Here is a 19,963-nt window from a genome sequence, read left to right as displayed (position 1 = left end):
GGCTAGGGGCGTTTTCTGGGCGTGTTTTATTCGAAAGTCTTCGTTAACTCGTTATAAGGCTGGACGGAGTGGAGTAGGCACCGGACCGGTACCGGATGGCACACTGCCCCGACCCCCCGGTACCGGTTGGGTGGGGAGGAGACTGGGCACAGTGGTGCCGGTTTGGGTGCCCAAAAATTTGAACGTTACAAAAAAAAAAGGGGGTCGTGGGTCCCACATGAACGGTTGGAAAAAAAAAAATTCTCTCTTTCTCTTCTCTTCTTCACTTTTCCTCTTTTTTTTTCTGGCCGACGCCCTGCTCCTTTCTTTCTTCTTTATTTTTTTTTTCAACCAAATCATCCATCTAAACCCACAAAAATAAATAGGGGGAAGAAACCAAAAGAACCCAGTTACTCAAATCTACCCAAAAAACGCAGAAACGCGCCACCGCCAAACAATCGCGATATTATGCCACCTCCTCCTTCGCAAAAAAATACGGCCGAAGATGTGTATAGGCCACAACGTGTTGAAGATTTCTTGAATAGTATGGATCCATTGTTTTTTGAATCTGTCCCGTCAAGTGTCCAACCGAATACCGGGTTTTTGGGTTTTGCGAATGAAACTCAACCCAGGTTTTCGGGTTTCGTAGGTGGTTCATCATCACACTTCGCGAGTCAACAGGTTCAAGATGAAGAAGAAGAAGAAGAAGAAGAGGTGGAGGAGGAAGAGGTGGAAGCAATACCCGAGACCCAAGTCTCGGTTAAAGGTAAAAGAGAGTGTCAAAATTGGGGGAAGGAGGAAGAGGCGTTTTTGGCAAAAGCTTGGTTAAACGTTTCCGAGGATCCATACGTCGGAAACGCCCAAACGGCGGGTTCGTTTTGGAAGAAGGTGAAGTTTCAGTTGGACTCACACTTGAACCGTGAGTCGGGACGTACCCCAGAAATGTGTCGGTCGAAATGGAAGGATTTGAAGCATAAGGTGTCGGGTTTTTGTGGTATTTACAATGTGAAGGAAAGTAAGATGTCGAGTGGCCAAAGTGACGAGGATGTGTTTAAGTCGGCTGTGGCATTGTATATGCGGATATACAATAACAAGTCCGGGTTTCCGCATGTAGAGGCGTGGCAGGTTTTGAGGAGAGGACCGAAATGGTCGGAGGTTCTTACTTTGGAGGGGATTTGTGAGGAGTCGGGTAGCAAAAGGGCAAGAACGGAAGGGTCTGTCCATGTACGTTCATCAGGGGAGCCGTCGGTCCATATTGACTTGAATGAGGACCACTTGGAGCAAGAAGAGGAGGGAGGGAACGACATGGATGATGCACCAGTACATCATGCTAGACCCGTGCCACCCCGCCGTAAAGCTAAGGGTAAGCAGGCTGCTCCTTCCGCCTCTACTACATCTGAGGAGTTCTTGAAGATGGTTGCGGAGTTGAAATGCGACAATGAGGATAAAAAAATGAGCTCAGGAGGAGAAGATGCAGATGCAGAAGGCGATGATGGATAGCTATATAGCGGCGTAGGAGGCTAGGAAAAAACGGGAGGAGGAGATGACACGGATGGTCCAGAGTCAGCAGCGACAGAATGATATGGACTTCGTGATCAGGCCACACGATCACCTCAGCGGGCCGATGTTGGAGATGGTTTTGGCGCAGAATCGCGCCCTTTGTGAGCAGTACAGATGGTCGGCGCCTTAGTTGTATGTTTTACTTGTTTCTGTGTGTTAGAATAAAATTATGTGTTTTAATTGTGTTTTAAGTTGTATTAGTTTTAATTTATTAAATAAAATGTTTTAGTTTTAAAAATAAATATAAATTAAATTAAATAGAAAAGGGTGGGGGGGGGGGGGTGACAAGGTGCTCCTAGCAATCGAAGAGGGGAGGGGAGGAGAAGAAAAATCAGGGAGGGGAGGGGAGGAGTGTAAGCCCTCCCCCACCCTAAAAACTTAAAAAGAACAGAAACAAACGTCCAGAAATTATATGTAAATTAATTTAATAAACAAGGCATATTATGGGTGCGAACCATTTTTTATTTATATAAATTAATTACCTCTTTTTAGATGAAACGAAACATCTATATAATTGGAATTTAATGAGAGAGGCCGGATGGTTTATTTACAACATTTTTAAGAAATTAACTGTCATTGGATAGAAATAGTAATCTATTGATTAGAGTAATGATTATGTTGGATTTGCACTCTCGTTAACGGCCAAACTTGATCAATTTATTTTAGTGAAGATAAGTTAAAATATTTGTGAATGATGAAACCTTTATAAATTAATAGTGTTGAGATTCATATATTTTATTAATTTAACGAATTATTAATTTATTGAATGTTGATTTTCATTAGTTCTCTTAAGTTGGTCTAAACAAATTATTAATTTTATCGAGGTATTAATTTATCGAGTATTAATATACAGATGTTTGACTGTATTCTACAAAATTTTTATTTTTATTTGGACTAATTAACAAATAAAATATAAATAGGTGCTACTAAATGCATGAGAGGGCTACAAAATGCATAAATAAACAATTAAATTAGTCCAACTTTATTTTCTTTATATATATATATATGTGGTGACAGTAATGCCTTGACCATTTCTTCAATATAGGGGACACATTCGGCATTCCATATATTCTCTAAGAGCAAGAAGCTCAAGGCAAAAAAAAATGGCTAAAAAACCACAACACATGGCCGGGAAAGACATGGGTTGCGGTTTCATGGGATCAATTTTCAGCTCCAAGCCGCGGAAAACACCTCAAGTTCCGCGGCTTGAAGCTTCAAAAGAACACCGCCAAACCCATGTTCCCGGCAACAATACTTCAAAAAAACCACCACGAACCACCACTACCGCCGCTACAGAAATAGTATACACCGGCTTCTCAAAACCAGTTGTTAAGAACCCTCGTCCGCCACCACTACCACCCATCACGGTTAAAAAACCAACTATCGTTAAAAGTAAGCCAGTTATTCATAACACTAAATATGATTCACTATCCAAAAGTGCATTATATAATGTTTCACAAGTAACCAATGTGTCATACACTAAACAACTTAGAAAAGAGCCCAGCTTCACGTCAAGCGAGTTAAGTTTAAGAATTTCGGTCCGTGGAACACCACATTCAAATGGGTCGACTTATCGGGCCTCATCAAACCATGTTATGGTTCCGGGCCATTTGGGAAATCTAATGAAGAAAAAACCTGTTGAGAGTAATATAAAGATCAGTAATAATTATGGAAACAAGCAAGGAAATATTTATGGAAATTCGGCTAGGAAACCTGACCATGAGGCGTTTAAAAACATGGGTAACGAAAGATATAAAGAAGGACGGTTTGATGAAGCAATTGCATTGTATACCGAAGCAATTGGGATGGATTCGAGAATAGCTTCTTATTATAGTAATAGAAGTGCTGCATTGATAGGTTTAGGAAAACTTACTGATGCAATTCTAGATTGTAAAATCGCTATTAGGATTGATCCTTCTTATCATCGGGCCCATTACCGTCTAGCCTCCCTCTATATCAGGTACTTTTGGCATTGATAGACTTTGCGCAGTTTTTACATTTTTCAAAATTTGGTTTGGAGGTCAATGATATCCAAGTCTTAATTTTGATGGCTGTTTTTGGGTATTCTAGGATCAATTATGGGTCGCATTTTGCTTTACTGACTTATACAGTACAGCTTGGTAATGCGTAACGAACGTACAAGTGTTTAGTTTTTTGGGTTAGTATAAGTTCCGGGTCATCTAAACCTTTTTTTTTTCCCTTCTAATCTTGAATTTGTTTGTTTTAGGTTTGGGGAGGCAGAGAAGGCTCTATGTCATTATAAGTGTTCAGGGGAGAAAGCCGAAAGGCACGACATTGCAAAAGTACACGCGATTAAAGCGCAATTAGTTACATGTTTAGAGGCTCGAAAAATCAAGGACTGGAAAAGATTGCTAAAAGAAAGTCAGTTTGTATCGTCTTTAGGTGCCAGTTCATGCCTTCAGGTACTTTTTAATCACTCATTTCACAGTTACTAGTCCAATAAAACTTGACTAAACTTACATTTTTTCGATTATTTGGTGTTTTAAGGTCTACGCTATGCAAGCCGAGGCATTACTAAATCTTCATAGACATGAAGAGGCGTATTCTGGCTTTCAAAATGCACCCGTTATAGATGTTAACATATCGGCTCAGTTGTTTGGATCAACGGTTACTACTAACTTCTTAATGGTCCAGGCACAAGTTTACTCGGCATCAGGAAGGTTAGAAACCAAGCAAAAACCTTAACCATTTCCTTTTTCATTCTGGAATCGGTGCGAAAAATAGTTGTACTAATGTAACCCTTAAATATTAGGCTTCGTTTGGTTCCCAGAATTTATGGGAACCAAATGGGCCCAGGGTTACCAACTACCTTAGTGGTTCAAGAATGTCGATTATTTTGGGAAATAAGCAAGTTATTATGTCATAAGTAACATGTAAGATGTAATTTAGGTTCGAGGAAGCAGTGAGTATTGCGTTACGAGCATGTGAGCTAGATCCAAGTGAGGCAGTTTTTAGCGTAGCAAGGAAAACCCGAGCATTGGCAAAAGCCCGGGCCAATGGTAACAAGATTTTCAAGGCATCAAAATTCTCCGAAGCGTGTAATGTATATAGCGAAGGACTAGAGCACGAACCCTACAATTCAGTATTGTTATGCAATCGGGCTGCTTGTCGTTACAAACTAGGCCAATTTGAACGGGCCGTAGAAGATTGCACCATAGCCCTTAACTTAAGACCTTCTTATGCTAAAGCTAGACTCCGAAGAGCCCAATGCAATGCCAAGGTAATTACCCTTAATCATATTGACCCTCTAATCTCCGTTTACTAAACTGTCCATTTTTAACTCTATCTACTGCTTTTTGTTAAAAGACAGATAATTTCAAATCAACACTTGTTAACACATTTATTTCTTATGTTACTTATTCCTACGTCCCGTGTCACATATTGAATTTTCAAAATTTATATATTTTCATCTATGACTTTAAATATATTTGTTAATGTTAGATAATATTTAATGAAAGTTATATAAACTTATTGTGGTTTAGACGTTTTTTCAACTTTTTATAATTTCATCAAGTTTTATATAGCACAAAAAATATATTTAAGGTCAAAATTTATAAATAAAGACTTTAAAAATTAAAACTATACCACTTTTAATGGAATAGAGGAGTATTTAAATTTTTTTTGGAGTAACTTCATTTTTTATCCTTTTCTTTTTTGTTTCATAGTTGGAAAAATGGAAGGCCGCGATTCAAGACTATGACGTTTTGAATCACGAAACACGAGGAAATGAGGAAGTCGAACGTGAACTCTTAGAAGCTCGAATGCAACTTGAAAAAGAGCACATTACAGATACAAAATCCGTAAAATTAATTGATAGTCGTAACACGCATGAATTTGGAGGCTTTTTAACCTCTGTTTAAAACAAATAACTATATGATTAACAAAGTACCAAACCGACGGACTAAAATACTTTTTAGATTGGGCCGGCTTAAGTTTTAATTTGTTTATTTATTTTTGAGTACGTGTGAATTCTGTTTTATTTTAGATTTTGGATTGGATGGTGCGAGTGCGACTAACATAGTGTCATATTGTAATTTTTTTTGGATCCGTACAATGATTTCTGGGCCCAAGTTGAAACATTATGTCGTTTATTCAATTAGCAAAGATGAATAAACTAGTTTCGAGACGGCATCTTTGAAATTGTTTTGTTGGACATATTAGGTGAATATTTATTTTCTTAATTCTATTTATATCTAATTAATATGAGTCAGATAATGATCGTTACAACTGTTTATTAATTTGTTTTTGTATTATTCTTTCAAAACAGTGTAAAGTGTAAACTACATTAAGAATATAAGAACTACGAGTACAACGAAGATTAACCACTGGACTACAGTACTAAAACGACACTGATGATATTGACTTACGCCCTTGTCACATTGGTCTTTTCGTTATTACCTTTATTAAATTAGATGTCAATGGTCTTGAATAGCAATTGTAACAGTGTATCCAACCGCCTTGAATAATTTTTTGGGGTTTGCTAAATACAACCTTTAGGGTTGTATTTAAGGTGCATAAATTATTTGTATATTATCATGAAAATCAGGGCGTGAACTTTTAATATGGAAGGTACAAGTGTTTTTATGCACGTTAAATACAGCCCTTAGGGCTGTATTTAGCATTTCCCTAATTTTTTTTAATCTATGTATATATATTTTAATCATATATACGAAAATTATCTTATTATTTTTAATTAGTTATGAATAAGAATTAAAATATTTATTTTTTAGTTATATATAATTTATAAATTAATTATAAATAAGAATCCATATTTTACTCCATACATATGCCGTGTAGTTGGAATGGGCCTACCTAAACCCATTCTCAAGGGCCAGGCTTAGAGGTGTATGGTTGCATTGGGCTAACCCACACTCTGAAACTCAATATGGTTGATTCGGTGGTCTTTCAATTTTGATAACAAATTAATCTTAATCTTAATCTTGAAATTAATTAATTTATTATTATTATTATTTTATTATCTTAATCTTAATTTTAATAAATGCTATAAGTCAGTTGAACTAATGACTTATTAATCAATCAAATCGTTCAATTTTATCAAATTTATTTCCGCTTATGTCATCATTTAGATTAACTATAAATTAAAAATTTTAATAATCATTATCCATATATATTAATATATTAGTATTTATATTAATCTGTAGAAAAAGACTCATTAATTTCACTTTTTTGTTTTCTATCAAAAATTTACACTTTTAGCCTTAAATACTCAATTTGTTTTATTTTTAGCAATCAACTTGAGAGAATTTTTTAAAATTTCCATAAAAAGAATTTCAACACATGAAATATTGTCTACAAAAATTTATTTCAGAACCTAGTGACTAATTAAGCAATCAAATCGCTCAATTTTATCAAATTGACTCCCGCTTATGCATTGTTTTCCATCCAAAATTTACACTATTTAGCCCGAATACTTAATTTATACTTATCTTTAGTCATTAACAATTATAATGGGATAGGTGATTGAGAATAAACCCATTCGTGTTCACGGTTCGCATCATGATCAAATACATATACTAAAATATCAAGTACAGGATCACAAGTATGTTTATATTTTAATTCTTAGTTATTTTTCATAATAATATCACATTATGAGTACAACTGGTTTCCAAAAATTCTAGAATAGGGAAATAACTATAGCATGTCCCTTTTGGAATGAATACGACAAAAATTCCATCAATATGTCTCAGCTAATAATGACAATGACGAACCTATGATTATTGTACTACAACTTGCAAAGTATAACACTTGGAACCGTATATATTCAAATCATAAACTTTTATAACTTAAATGTATGTAGATTGATCTAATATTGTTAATATCGTAAACCCCGTGTCCAGTGTTGGACACGGGTCTAATATCTATTATATACTATAAGACAGTTGAACAAATGACTTATTAACCAATCAAATCGCTCAATTTCATCAAATTGACTCTCACTTATGTCATCATTTAGATTAAATTAAAAATTCTAATAATCATTATTCATATATATTATTATATTAGTATTTATTAAATTTATAAAAAAATTCTCATTAATTTATATTTTTTGTTTTCCATCAATAATTTACACTTTTTATCCTTGAATACTAATTTTATATTTATTTTTAACCATCCTGCTTATTTATTGTTTTCCATCAAATTGAATTATTGTTCATATTGAAAAATAATTTTTAACCATCAATAATTATCATAAGATAGGTGATTGAGATTAAATCCATTCGTGTTAAAGGCCTGTATCATGATAAAAGACGTATACTTAAATGTCAGGTACATGATCACAAATATGTTTATATTTTAATTCTTAATTATTTTTCATAATAATATCACTATATATATGTGTACAACTGGTTTCAAAAAAATTTATAATAGAGAAATTATTATATCATGTGCCTTATGGAATCTACGACAAACAATTTCATCAATATGTCTTAGCTAATAATGATATTGATAAACATGTGATTATTATACTACAACTTGCAAAGTATAATACTTGTAACCGTATATCTTCAAATTATAGGCTTTTATGACTTAAATGTATGAAAATCTAATATTGATATTATTGTAAAACCTGTGTCCACTGTTGGACACGAGTCTAAAATCTAGTTTATATACTATAAGACAGTTAAACTAATGTCGTATTAATCAATCAAATCGTTCAATTTTATCAAATTGACTTTCGCTTATGTCATCATTTAGATTAACTATAAATTAAAAATCGTAATAATCATCATTCAAATATATTATTATATTAGTATTTATTTTAAATTGTAAAAAGAGTCTCATTAATTTACACTTTTTTGTTTTTCATCAATAATTTACACTTTTTAGTCCTGAATACTTAATTTATATTTATTTTTAACTATCAACTCGAAAAGTTTTTTTTATATATTTATTTGTAACCATCAAATTGAGAGTTTTTTTTTTTGTTTTTTTTAAACGATGGTATTTATATATTTAATTATTTAAAGTTACAATTGTCACTCAAATCAAGAGTCCTAATTGTTATCAACGAATATAAAAACAATCCTAATTAACATCTAATTATCATAGAACATGTGATTGAAAATAAACCTATTCGTGTTACGGACTGCATCATTATCAAAATACATATACTTGATTGTCAAGTATATAATCACAAGTATATTTATATTTTAATACTTAATTATCTTTCATAACAGTATCACATTATGAGTACAACTGGTTTCAAATAATTCTATAATAGGGAAATTGTTAAAGCATGTGTCTTGTGGAATGATTACGACAAACAATTGCATCAATATAGATGTCTCAGTTAATAATAATATTGACGAACCTGTGATTATTGTATCACAACTTGCAAAGTATAACACTTAGAACCGTATATCTTTAAAATTATTAACTTTTATGAATTAAATGTATGAAGATCTAATATTAATAATATCGTAATCCCCGTGGACACAGGTCTAAAATCCAGTTTGTTACTTATATGTAAGGATTTTCAAGATGAAGTATGCAGTTTTTGACATGCCTGATTTTAAAACGTGTGTTTTTGAACCACTGGCTTAAACCCCAGTGGCTAGAGATATCTTTTAAATTCACTATGTGGGCCCCGGGATGAGTTTACCTAAGGTTTCAAGTTCGAGTCTTGGGGTTCTCATCTCAAAGAAATTTTCTATAAGGAGGGGGTTGGAGGTGCAGAAAATCTCTGGTTAAAATTGCCACCAATACGTCTGAATCGAAACTCACTTTAAAAAAAAAAAAAAACGTGTGTTGTCGCAAGGTCTGTAGGTTTTTTTTTTATACCTTGTGTTAAATTTTTTGATCATGCATTATAAACAAATTTGTTTAAGTACGATCTATATTCAGGGCACATAAATTATAGATAATCGAAGATGAAAAAAAACCCGTGTGTTTTAGCAAGTTCTTTAGGTTTTCAAGTTCAAGTCTTGGGGTTCTCATCTCAAAAGAATTTTCCATGAGGAGGGGGTTGGTGGTCTAGAAAATCTTTGGTTAAAATTGCCACCAACACGTCTGAATTGAAACTCACTTTAATAAAAAAAAAACGTGTGTTTTTGCAAATTCTTTAGGTTCTTTTTTTTTTTTTACCTTGTGTTAAATTTTCTGATCATGCATTAGAAACAAAATTGTTTAAGTATGATCTATATTCAGGACACATAAAATAAAATAAAAAAAAAGTACTGATAAGATCACGTTGCTAATAAAAAGGAAAATTTAAGATGATTTCTAATTAATCTTTTACCATCTATTCAATTATTATTAACCATGAACAAATTGCCAAATTGTTATATCATCTTTCAAGTTCACATGATTATCTGAATTTTCACTTGTCATGATTTGCATATATGGTTCGCTTTTGATCTCCAAATTTAGATGATTACTAGCATTGCATATTTTGTTGTAGATTTTTCAATCAACAACAAACATAAACCGAGCTTGATTCGTTTTAATTAGTTTGAAGAGCTCAAGTTTGGTTCGTTTCGAGTCTTATACGTAAAGTTAAAGCTCTATTCGTGAAAAATCCTACAAATTAACTAGAGCTCGACTCTTGGTCGGCACGATATCATTCACAAATTAAATAAGTTTATTTATATGTGGTTTTTTTTTTTTGGCTTTCATATTTTTATAAATGAATGGTTATCTATTAATTCTATATTTACTATCTGAAGCTCGAGCTCGCTTGTTAGACGAACTTCAAATTAGGTTCAAACTCGGCTTCAACGATCGAGCTCGTAGTTCATGAAAAACTTGGCTCGTTTACATCCGTAACAATACCATCTCAAACTAACATAAACGGTTTCGGAACATACTATAAAAAAAACACTATGGTTACTCTTGTTCAATATAATACGACACTCCTCATATTAAAATCCTAGATACACGCACTACAACAAAATGACAAGTCATTCACACATATTTTATGCAAGTATTCACGTATAGGAGGTATAAAAAATTATACTTCACATTTAAGATTATGTGTGAAGAAAATAGATGTTACAAAAAGATATCAAGTCCTCACTTTTAAAAGTGTGAATATATTGTTATTGTTTTTCACATTTAAAACCGTAAAATATAATGTCATAATTCTACATACCTGTGAACATTTTATCAAAAAATTCACACTTAAATATGTGAACATTTTTGTCATAGTATGAAGATATTGTCAAAATTGTTCACACTTATAAGCGTGAACATTAAATTCTCACACTTTTAAAGGGTAAAGATCGTTATCTCAATTTTCAATATCCCTGTAACTGAGTTATACACAAGCTGATATTACAAAATTCAAACACCAAATAGCAAACTGAGAAATATATAATTACACAATTTGAGTTGTACAGAGTACTAAACTGAAAAATAATGACAATCTCATTTATATACATATATATTACTCTCATTTATTCACAAACTACTAAACTGTGAAATAATGAAAATCTCATTTGTATATATCAACAATGATTTGTGTATCTGTATGGTATGATTTATATACACAATTTGACACGTCTCCTTATTGATATAAATCAACAAAGAAAAAACTTATATTTAAAAAAAATGCAGAACTCTTAACATCTTAGCTTGGAGATCAAATAATTCGTACATATATTTGGACTTCAATATGCATTCCCGACGAGTGATAATTAAGTTAAGCATATAAACTTGAAAGATTATTTATGATATACGAGTATACTTTAATTCTATGATGACTATTTTTTCCACTTTAACTATATTGGGTGGGAGGTGTTCATAGAAATATTTAAAGAAACAATTATTAGACATTATTACAAGCACCATACATTTTCTTTTAGAGTTTGTTCAATCATTATATAAATCGCATTGTTCCTTTGGCCCTTTGCCCATACTACTTCCATGGATAATTTAATAGTTGCTATTTACATACCTAAAAAAAAAGATAAAAACTTTTGAGTAATTAAATATATTGTTGATTCTGTGTATTTAATAAGAAGTTTTCATACAACTTTTTAAACTATATTGTAGTTGTTGATGAATTGTATATTTAATAAGAAGTTTTCATACAACTTTATTATTTGGGTGATAAATAAAGAAATAAAAAAAACCTAGCTAATCAAGCACCATGTTGCCTCACTTTATGATAATACCAGTAGCTTCTAAGCCTCTCTGTAATAAAATAAAAGGTGATCCAGGTTAATGGATTCAAAGCAAATAGAGACAAGTCAGAATTCGGTACTAAATACGGATGAACCGGTGCCAATATCATACCATACCCATACAATCAATAAGGTATTCAGTTCTCACTTTAGGCTATTTTTAGTTTTGGTAGATCGAATTCAGTACATCAGTTTCGTATTGAAAGTCATCCTACTAACTCCAAATATATATTTTGCTAAATTATTAAAGGGATAACCGCATCAGAATGTAATTAACTAAGGACGAAATGTTATAGTGTTGCACGAACTACAAAAACGTCCATTGTATGCACAAACTTAATAAAAATATTCAAATCATGTAATATGGTATATGTGACACGTACCCCATATGAGCTAGCACATTCAAGTTTTTAATTGGTTGTCCATACTTAGTTACGTGATTTAACATTTTACTAAGTTAGTGCATATAATATTGCTAGATTGTTATAAGTTGTTCGATTTTCATTTCTTCACTGTATAAGATTGCAATCAATCTCTCTTCTTTTATGTAAAACAAGATTCTAATTGTCTGGTTTATTGCGTAAAGACGTTTTTCTCTTTCCTTACGGAAAACCACCAATCAAATCATTCAATAATTGAATTTTAAGAGTTTGTTTTAATTAATTAACTTTTATAAGCGTTCGAGAATGAGGAACCGTTGAAAAGTTGGAGTATCATTTGTTCGAACGTTGCTTTTCAAATTATGAATTAAGTTGCTCTTAAGTTATGATATGACATATGTAATCAATATCATTATCATGTGTATCCATCTTATACTCCGTACCATTTCATATCAAGGTATTATTAGTAACAATTACAAATATCTAAAATTTACTCGAAACTTCAAGAAAAAATAGTACAAATCAATTTTAATACATTTTTCAACTTGTATAATTATTTTATTAAGTATTTTCGGAGGGTTATTGTTAGAGTACCTTAAAAACTAAAGTTTTAAATGCATCGGATCTGAACAATCCAACTATATAATGATTGAACAAACTCTAAGGGTGGACGGAGTGGGGCGGGGAGCGAATAGGTACCGGTCTGGTACCTAAGGGAACACCGCCCCGTGGTACCGGTACCGGTTGGGTGGGGAGGAGAGTGGGGAGGGCCATGCCCGGGTCTAGCTATTCGTTTTTCGACCATTACTGGGGTGGGCAGGGGAGGGGGGTGGCGAGGTGCTCCTATCATTAGGGGAGGGGAGGGGAGGAGAAGAAAAATCGGGGAGGGGAGGGAGGAGTGGGCAAGCCCTCCCCCCAGCCTAAGGGGTGCCTGGCGGGGGGATTTTGAGAGTGGGAAATGGATAAGATAATGAATAATAATGTTTGGTTGAAAAAAAAGTGGTTAATCAATCCTAAAAATGGGTAATGCCCCATTATAGGACAATTTGCGAGGAATGGTTATCAATACCCCGCTCTTTTTCCCGCACTATTAGTCATCCACGTTCTCTTCTTTATGGCACTGGAGTGTAACCAACTATGACTCAATGGTTATGTAATGTACTGACCTTTCAAATTGGCTATCTGATGTAAGTACCTTTCATTTTTGTTCTTTTAATGTATCGGTTGACCTATTGTACCGGTAGCAGGTAACAATGTTAGTTTTACTTTGGGATTATGGCACTAGAGTGTAACCAAAGATGACTGAATGGTTATGTTATGTAGTGATCTTTAAAACTGCCGATCTGATGTAAGAACCTCTCATTTTTGTACTTTTCATGTACTGGTTGATATTTTGTACGGTCATGGTTACGGTTGTGGGTTATGAACTTCGACGAAATGGATGGTCAATGGTGGATGGTCTTAGACTCTGACAAGGTTGTAGTGGGTGGTCTCGGTCCCATTTTTTCTTCCATTCAAGAGATGTGGTCATCTCTTCACCGTCTCCACATCCGGACAGGTGCCACCGCTGATTGCCACCACTAAAATAAACAAATGTCAGCCGCCACCCAGAAAACCACCGTCGTCATTCTCTGTCAAAATCCCCCTTTTTACCCCATTGTAAACCAAAGTCGCTGGATCTTGATTGTAGCGGGGATGGGATGGTCGGATCTTTATGGTTAATGATGATGGGGTGATCATAACACAATCCGATTTGGGGATTAGGGTTTGAGTATGATTATTATTTAATCGTGTTCTGAAATCAATAAATGTATATATGCATCTATCTATATCTAGTTTTGATTTGTGTTCAGGATTGAAGTTAAACATTTAGTTACAGTTTCACATTTGCTCTCCGAAAAATTGTTGTTACCGAAGATAGTGCCAGAAATTAGCCGGAGAAGATGACCAGAGTATAAAGTCGTCGGAGTAACCCGGTAGGATACATCGAGTGAACAAAACAGAGAGTCCCTTACATCAATTTTAACACTTTCGTAGGTTACTACATTACATAACCAATCACTCATAATTGGTTACACTCCGGTGCCTTAATCCCTATTCTTTTTTACGTCCATCGTGGCATTACCGGTTACAAATAGGATGTTACCCGGTGTGATACATTAAAAGAATGGAAGATACTTACATCAGATAGCCAATTTTAAAGGTCACTACATTACATAACCATTGAGTCATAATTGGCTACATTCTGGTGCCATAATCCATGTATTTTTATATTATTATCTCTCATCCTCTTGCTTGCTGCTTCCCATCAAAATTTCACACTTACGATTGAAGCAAATCACTCAACATCACTCAAGGTATTTTTTATAATTTCATAAATTATCTTTGCCTCAAATTTTTTTTTATGGCTGTACCAAACTACGAATATTATATTATTTTTTTGTCCATACTGTATTATCATTAAAAGCTTTCGATCAACTATAATGACTTGATATAATCCCTTTGATTATTAACATTTATATATTAGTATATAATATATATAATAGAGTTTTAATTTTAATGATTTACTTTTTGTGTTTACATGATTAAGGTTATTTCTGTATCTTCTTTCTTGATTCTTCATACATACACACACACACACATATATATAGGGATTAGTTTCCTGGAATGTTGTTATCTTTGACCAAATGTCTATAGTAGGAAAAAACTAAAGTTATGTGTATTGTATGTAAGTAACTTGAAAAAATGTTTATTGTATATAAGAAAACATACGTGACAACCATATACAGGTGCCACTTGTCAGATTGTAATTGGTTGAAGGGATAAGTGCACAGAAATGCAGTAAACTAATGCTCAAAAGTTATTGTGTGCACGAACTCTAGGTCAGCTTTATTGTGTTCACGAAACTTGAAGTTTTTGTTATTGTGAACATAAAACGGTATTATGGCTATGTGGGACCGGTTACTTTCACATTGACTCGTTGACTTCTTACGTGGCATGCACACAATAACTTTTGGGATTAGTTTATGCATACAATTAAAAAAAAACAGATTATTTTTTTTCAAACTCGTCAGAAAATGCAAATACTCACCGGAAAACTTAAAAACCCGATTAAACCTTCGTTTCTTCGAATTAGACCACGAAATTCGCACCAAAATACTCAAAAATCAGCCGCAAACCAACCTTCAACAAAAGTTAAACCGATTGAGACTCGCCAAAAAATTCACCAACTCGCCGAAAAATTTAAAATCACCATAATTTTGTTGTTTATTTGAGAGGATAATGACATACGAATGTAACCACCTATGACCAAATGGTTACGTAATGTAGTGACCTATTCTGGTGGCTATGGAATGTATGCACCAATGTTTTCTTGGCTATAATATGTAAGGTTCTTTTTATTTGGGTCAATCAATGTAAGAACCTATGTATTTTTTTTTGCTATACTATGTAAAGTCAGTACATATTTTACATAGTATATCCAAGAAAACATAAGTGGATACATTACATAGCCACATGAATGGGTCACTACATTAAATAACCATTTGGTCATAGGTGGTTACATTTGTATGCCATAAACCATTTATTTGTGTTCGACTTGAAACCAACACCAAACTGCTCAAATTTGTTGTCCGAAACTCGAAAAAACAACAAAGTTATGGTGATTTTAAATTTTCTGGCGAGTTGATTAATTATCCGACGAGTCTCAATTGGTTTAACTTTTGCCGAGGGTTTGTTCGCGGCTGTTTTTGAGTATTTTGGTACCAATTTCGTGGTCTAATTCGAAGAAACGAAGATTTAATCGGATTTTTAAGTTTTCCGGCGAATATTTGCAGTTTCCGACGAGTTTGAAAAAAAATAATCTATTTTTTTTATTGTGTGCATAAACTAATCCCAAAAAGTTATTGTGTGCATAAACTAATCCCAAAAAGTTATTGTGTGCAAGTCACGTAAGAAGTCAACGGGTCAACGCGAAAGTGGTGACCGGCTAACTTTTGACCCGGTCACTTTTGCATGCTATAGGAATATTGAACAAGTTTTCTGAATACAATAAAGCTGACCTAAAGTTCGTGCACACAATAACTTTTGAGCATTAGTTGACTGCATTTCTGGATACTTATCCCTTGGTTGAAACGAAATTCTTACATACAATAAACATTATTTCAAAGTTGTTTACATACAATACACACAGCTTTAGTTATTTTTCTACTATAGACATTCGTTCAAAGTTTCTTACATTCGAGGGAACTAATCCCATATATATATATATCTAATGTAATTGGATGTGGACATGTTGCAATTAAAGGCTAAATCATACACTCTACTTGTAGTATATTGCAGATTAAAATACCTGTAATGTGCTTTCTGCATACTGTGAATCTGTTTTTTTAATCATACTGTTGAATCGTTTAATTGCACTTGTGTAGATAAAAATGCCTCGTCTTCCTATAAACAGAAGACAACGCAAACTAAGGAAACTTTTTTTGATTCAACAAATAACGACTACTATGATGGTGTTAACATTTTCATTCTACTATTTTATTATTTCTTCGTTATTTCGAGCTAGAACTTTTGGATTTAAGATATGTATACTACTTGTATGATAGATATGAAATCGTGTTTTTTTACGGAGTTAAGAAAAAATAAGCTTCTGTTTTATTATAGTGTATTTACTAGAACCAAGCAATATCAAAGATAATGATAATGATTACTTTGTGTCAACCAAGCAAATCAATGCAATGCTAGTATTCCTTGGTATTTCATTGCATTCCCTTTCCCATTCCACACGTTGAACCAAGCAAGACTATTAGGAGTAGAGTATCTCTAAAATGTCTCTCCTCCACTTCTATTAAGCCATGTGGCATCCAATCATTAGTGTGGACATTCCCCACATTCCTTTGAAGTATGGGCATTCTTTTTTTTTATTTTAAACTATTATATATAAAACCTATGCACTAAACAGTCATGTGCAAACTAGAAGACAAGGGGGCTTGAGCATTAGGAATGGAACGGGTAAGCCTATTTTTCTTTGGGAACGCATTCCCTAGGGCGTTCCGGCGAATGTGAGGCAAATAACGAGCTACTCCTCGATCATAGTCTAAAAGAAAGATGTAGTGCCAATGATGACTAGCCCAACTCATCAGGTGCATTTCCGATTTTACTCAAGATCTTGAATTCGATCCCTATGTATGACAAGTCTTGAGATTTTTTCCTCTGAAAACTTGTAACGGCTCATGGTTAGCATCTCGTTGTTTATGATACATACAAAATTTCACCATTATACGGTGAGATTTCTTTGATATCGTGTTTCGACTGAATATTTAGGAAAAAAAATGTAGTATGTGTGAAAAAGAAAAACAACTGGACTCCGCTAAATGCATTGGATCGGATCAATCCGACTCATTCAAATCCTAGTGACATTAATTGGTTATAGTGCCACGTACTATCAAAACATATACAGTATTTATGTCTTGTGAAAATTATGGTCGTAAACAACGGTTGGTGGTCACACAATGACCGATTATGATTGGATAAATCTTATTAATTTGATGGAGATATATCGGTGTTAATTATAGCGTAAAATATAATTTATAAAGAATATTTTATAGTTCTAAAAAATATATATTAACAATTTCCCTGCAAAATAAGGTAATAATTATAATAAAACTATAAATAAAACATAAAATACCCATAGACTATAGTTATTGTTATATGAATTTTTTATTGATTTAAAAGTTACAACATGTGCCTAACTAAAATTGTTGGTGATAAATCTTCTTATTTCATAAGACATTTGTATTGGACCTAAAACCAAAGTTGGCCAATAAATACAAAATATCTATCTATTATCCATGACTACTCTAGCTCATCAAATCCTTTATTTAACCTATTATTAACCGCAACCTTTAAATCTTCCATACAAAACAGATAATGTAACAACTGACCACTTTTAAATATTATAATGACATCATAACAGCCTTTAAAACCTTTAATTACAACACTGCTAAAAATGTTACCACAAACTTTTTTCGACATATATATATATACACAATTAATACTTACAAAACTCTTAGTAAAAAAGTAAAAGAAATTAACAAGGTTGACGATATATGGAAAATGGATCATCATCTTTTCCAACTTCTACTTCTTGAGAATGGATCTTTGTGAATTCCACCAATGACCCAAGTTTCCTTTGCAATATCACATGATAACTTGTAGAAGTCGCCACTTTCAATTTGCATCAATTCCATTAAACTTTTCCTTTTGCTTTCTTTCTTTTCCAATTGATCAATTTCTTTATTTGTAAGTTCTTCTTCTTGTTCTTTTTCTTTATCATGTTCATGATCATGATCATGATCATGATCCTTTTCTAATTTTTCATCTTCTTCAGCTTTCTCCTCCATCCAACTTTTCGCAGGAGCAGAGCGACATCGCATAAGCAAAAGTGCATTTGGAGGTGGACATGATGGAAGTTCTTCAGCTTCTTTTGATGATTTCAAACTTTTCTCTTGATCTTTTTCATGCACGTCACATTCTTCATTCTCTTGCAATACCACAAGCCATTTTGAAAACACGGTTCGTGATGAAACTTCTTCTTCGTCGTGGTTATCATGATCATCTACATGATGATTATTAACTTGATCTTGATCTTGATTGATTTCTATATCATTGGTATCACCATCTTCTTCATCATCTGAACTTATATCTACATGGGAAAAAGCTCCCACACAATGAAAATCAAACTTAAGTTTCCTTAAGCAACTCAAGAAATGCATGACTTCTTTCTTGAACCCTAATGTTTCTACCCAAGTAGATTTCTTTTTATTATTATTAATATGAAGCCTTTCAATCTCTTCCATGACACTTTGCCAATTCTTGCATGATTTTGTGCTAGGCCTAACCTTGATTTGGCCAGCACAAGTTACTTTTGGAGACGTGGGCTCAGACAAGTTGTCTGAGCCCATCTGCTTTGTCCCCGACAATGTATATGGACTTGCATGGCCACCACCTATACTGAGATTTCTACCACTTCTCATAGACTTCTTAAGGTGGTTTTGGTAGTGGCGTTGAAGATTTTGACGTGGGCTACAAGCCGGCTTTGGCATCAATGTAAGATGTGCTCTTCTTGGAAAACATACCAGAAGATCACTTGTTGATGGAGGCCCTTTCCCTTCTCTTCTAATCATCTTTTCTATGATCTTTAGACTTGGTGTTTCTTTCTTTTTTGTTTTGTTTTTTTTTTTTGTTTTACACCTTGTTGTTGTTGGTTGTAGATATTGTAGTAATTGAGAGGCTATTTGTACAAGTTCTAAAAAGGAAAAAGGGATTCTAATAAAACACTTGATTAATCAACCAACCACTTTAACTATCTACTTTTCAATTTTATAAACATTGACATAACTTTAATTAAACACATTTAACCTACATATATACATAAAAATTTAAAAAATAATAGTCATACCATTATTAAGCGCGCATAAATACTTTTTCTACTAACATAAAAAGTAAAATGCTAGTAATTATTTTTGGACGTAGACTTGGGATTGTTTCACGCTTTACAAGTGATCAACTACTTTATACATCAGCTAACCCTTAACTTTAATTTAGTTACCAAATTAAAAATTTTAGTAAGTAGTTGTATAAGGGAAAAAGGGAAGAAAGTGAGATAAAAGGAGAAAGGTGTGATTATGATGGCCACGAGCTTTTGTTTTTTGATAATCATTTCATCGACTTGTGATACTTTCTTAATTCATGTATCTATATATAACGACACACGTATTATCAATAACTACCATATAATTAATCATCACTAGTGACGAATACCTGGTTAAAAATTAGCATCAACCTTTTAAATCCAAAAACTTTCTATATTCTTTC

General features: G+C 33.2%; 3 protein-coding genes across 3 annotated transcripts; 2 read left to right on the top strand and 1 right to left on the bottom strand.

The window, feature by feature from the left end:
• Positions 1-447: 447 nt before the first annotated feature.
• LOC122586694 lies at positions 448-1,479 on the top strand. The gene has a single exon (XM_043758678.1). The coding sequence runs from the start codon at positions 448-450 to the stop codon at positions 1,477-1,479; it is 1,032 nt and encodes a 343-aa protein (XP_043614613.1).
• A 1,109-nt stretch (positions 1,480-2,588) lies between these two features.
• On the top strand, positions 2,589-5,752 carry LOC122589758 (inactive TPR repeat-containing thioredoxin TTL3-like). Its single transcript, XM_043762084.1, has 5 exons — positions 2,589-3,499; positions 3,767-3,962; positions 4,048-4,220; positions 4,450-4,780; positions 5,226-5,752. Exons 1-5 carry the CDS (start codon positions 2,643-2,645, stop codon positions 5,418-5,420), a joined length of 1,752 nt encoding a protein of 583 aa, XP_043618019.1. The 5' UTR covers positions 2,589-2,642; the 3' UTR covers positions 5,421-5,752.
• Positions 5,753-18,017: 12,265 nt separating this feature from the next.
• LOC122588784 lies at positions 18,018-19,391 on the bottom strand. Its single transcript, XM_043760981.1, has one exon. It carries the CDS (start codon positions 19,270-19,272, stop codon positions 18,211-18,213), a length of 1,062 nt encoding a protein of 353 aa, XP_043616916.1. The 5' UTR covers positions 19,273-19,391; the 3' UTR covers positions 18,018-18,210.
• Positions 19,392-19,963: the final 572 nt, after the last annotated feature.

The sequence above is a fragment of the Erigeron canadensis genome, chromosome 2 (genome assembly GCF_010389155.1).
Source record: "Erigeron canadensis isolate Cc75 chromosome 2, C_canadensis_v1, whole genome shotgun sequence".
Classification (NCBI taxonomy): domain Eukaryota; kingdom Viridiplantae; phylum Streptophyta; class Magnoliopsida; order Asterales; family Asteraceae; genus Erigeron; species Erigeron canadensis.
The sequence above is the reverse complement of the archived record's forward strand: the minus strand, read 5'-3'. Positions and strand labels throughout refer to the sequence as shown.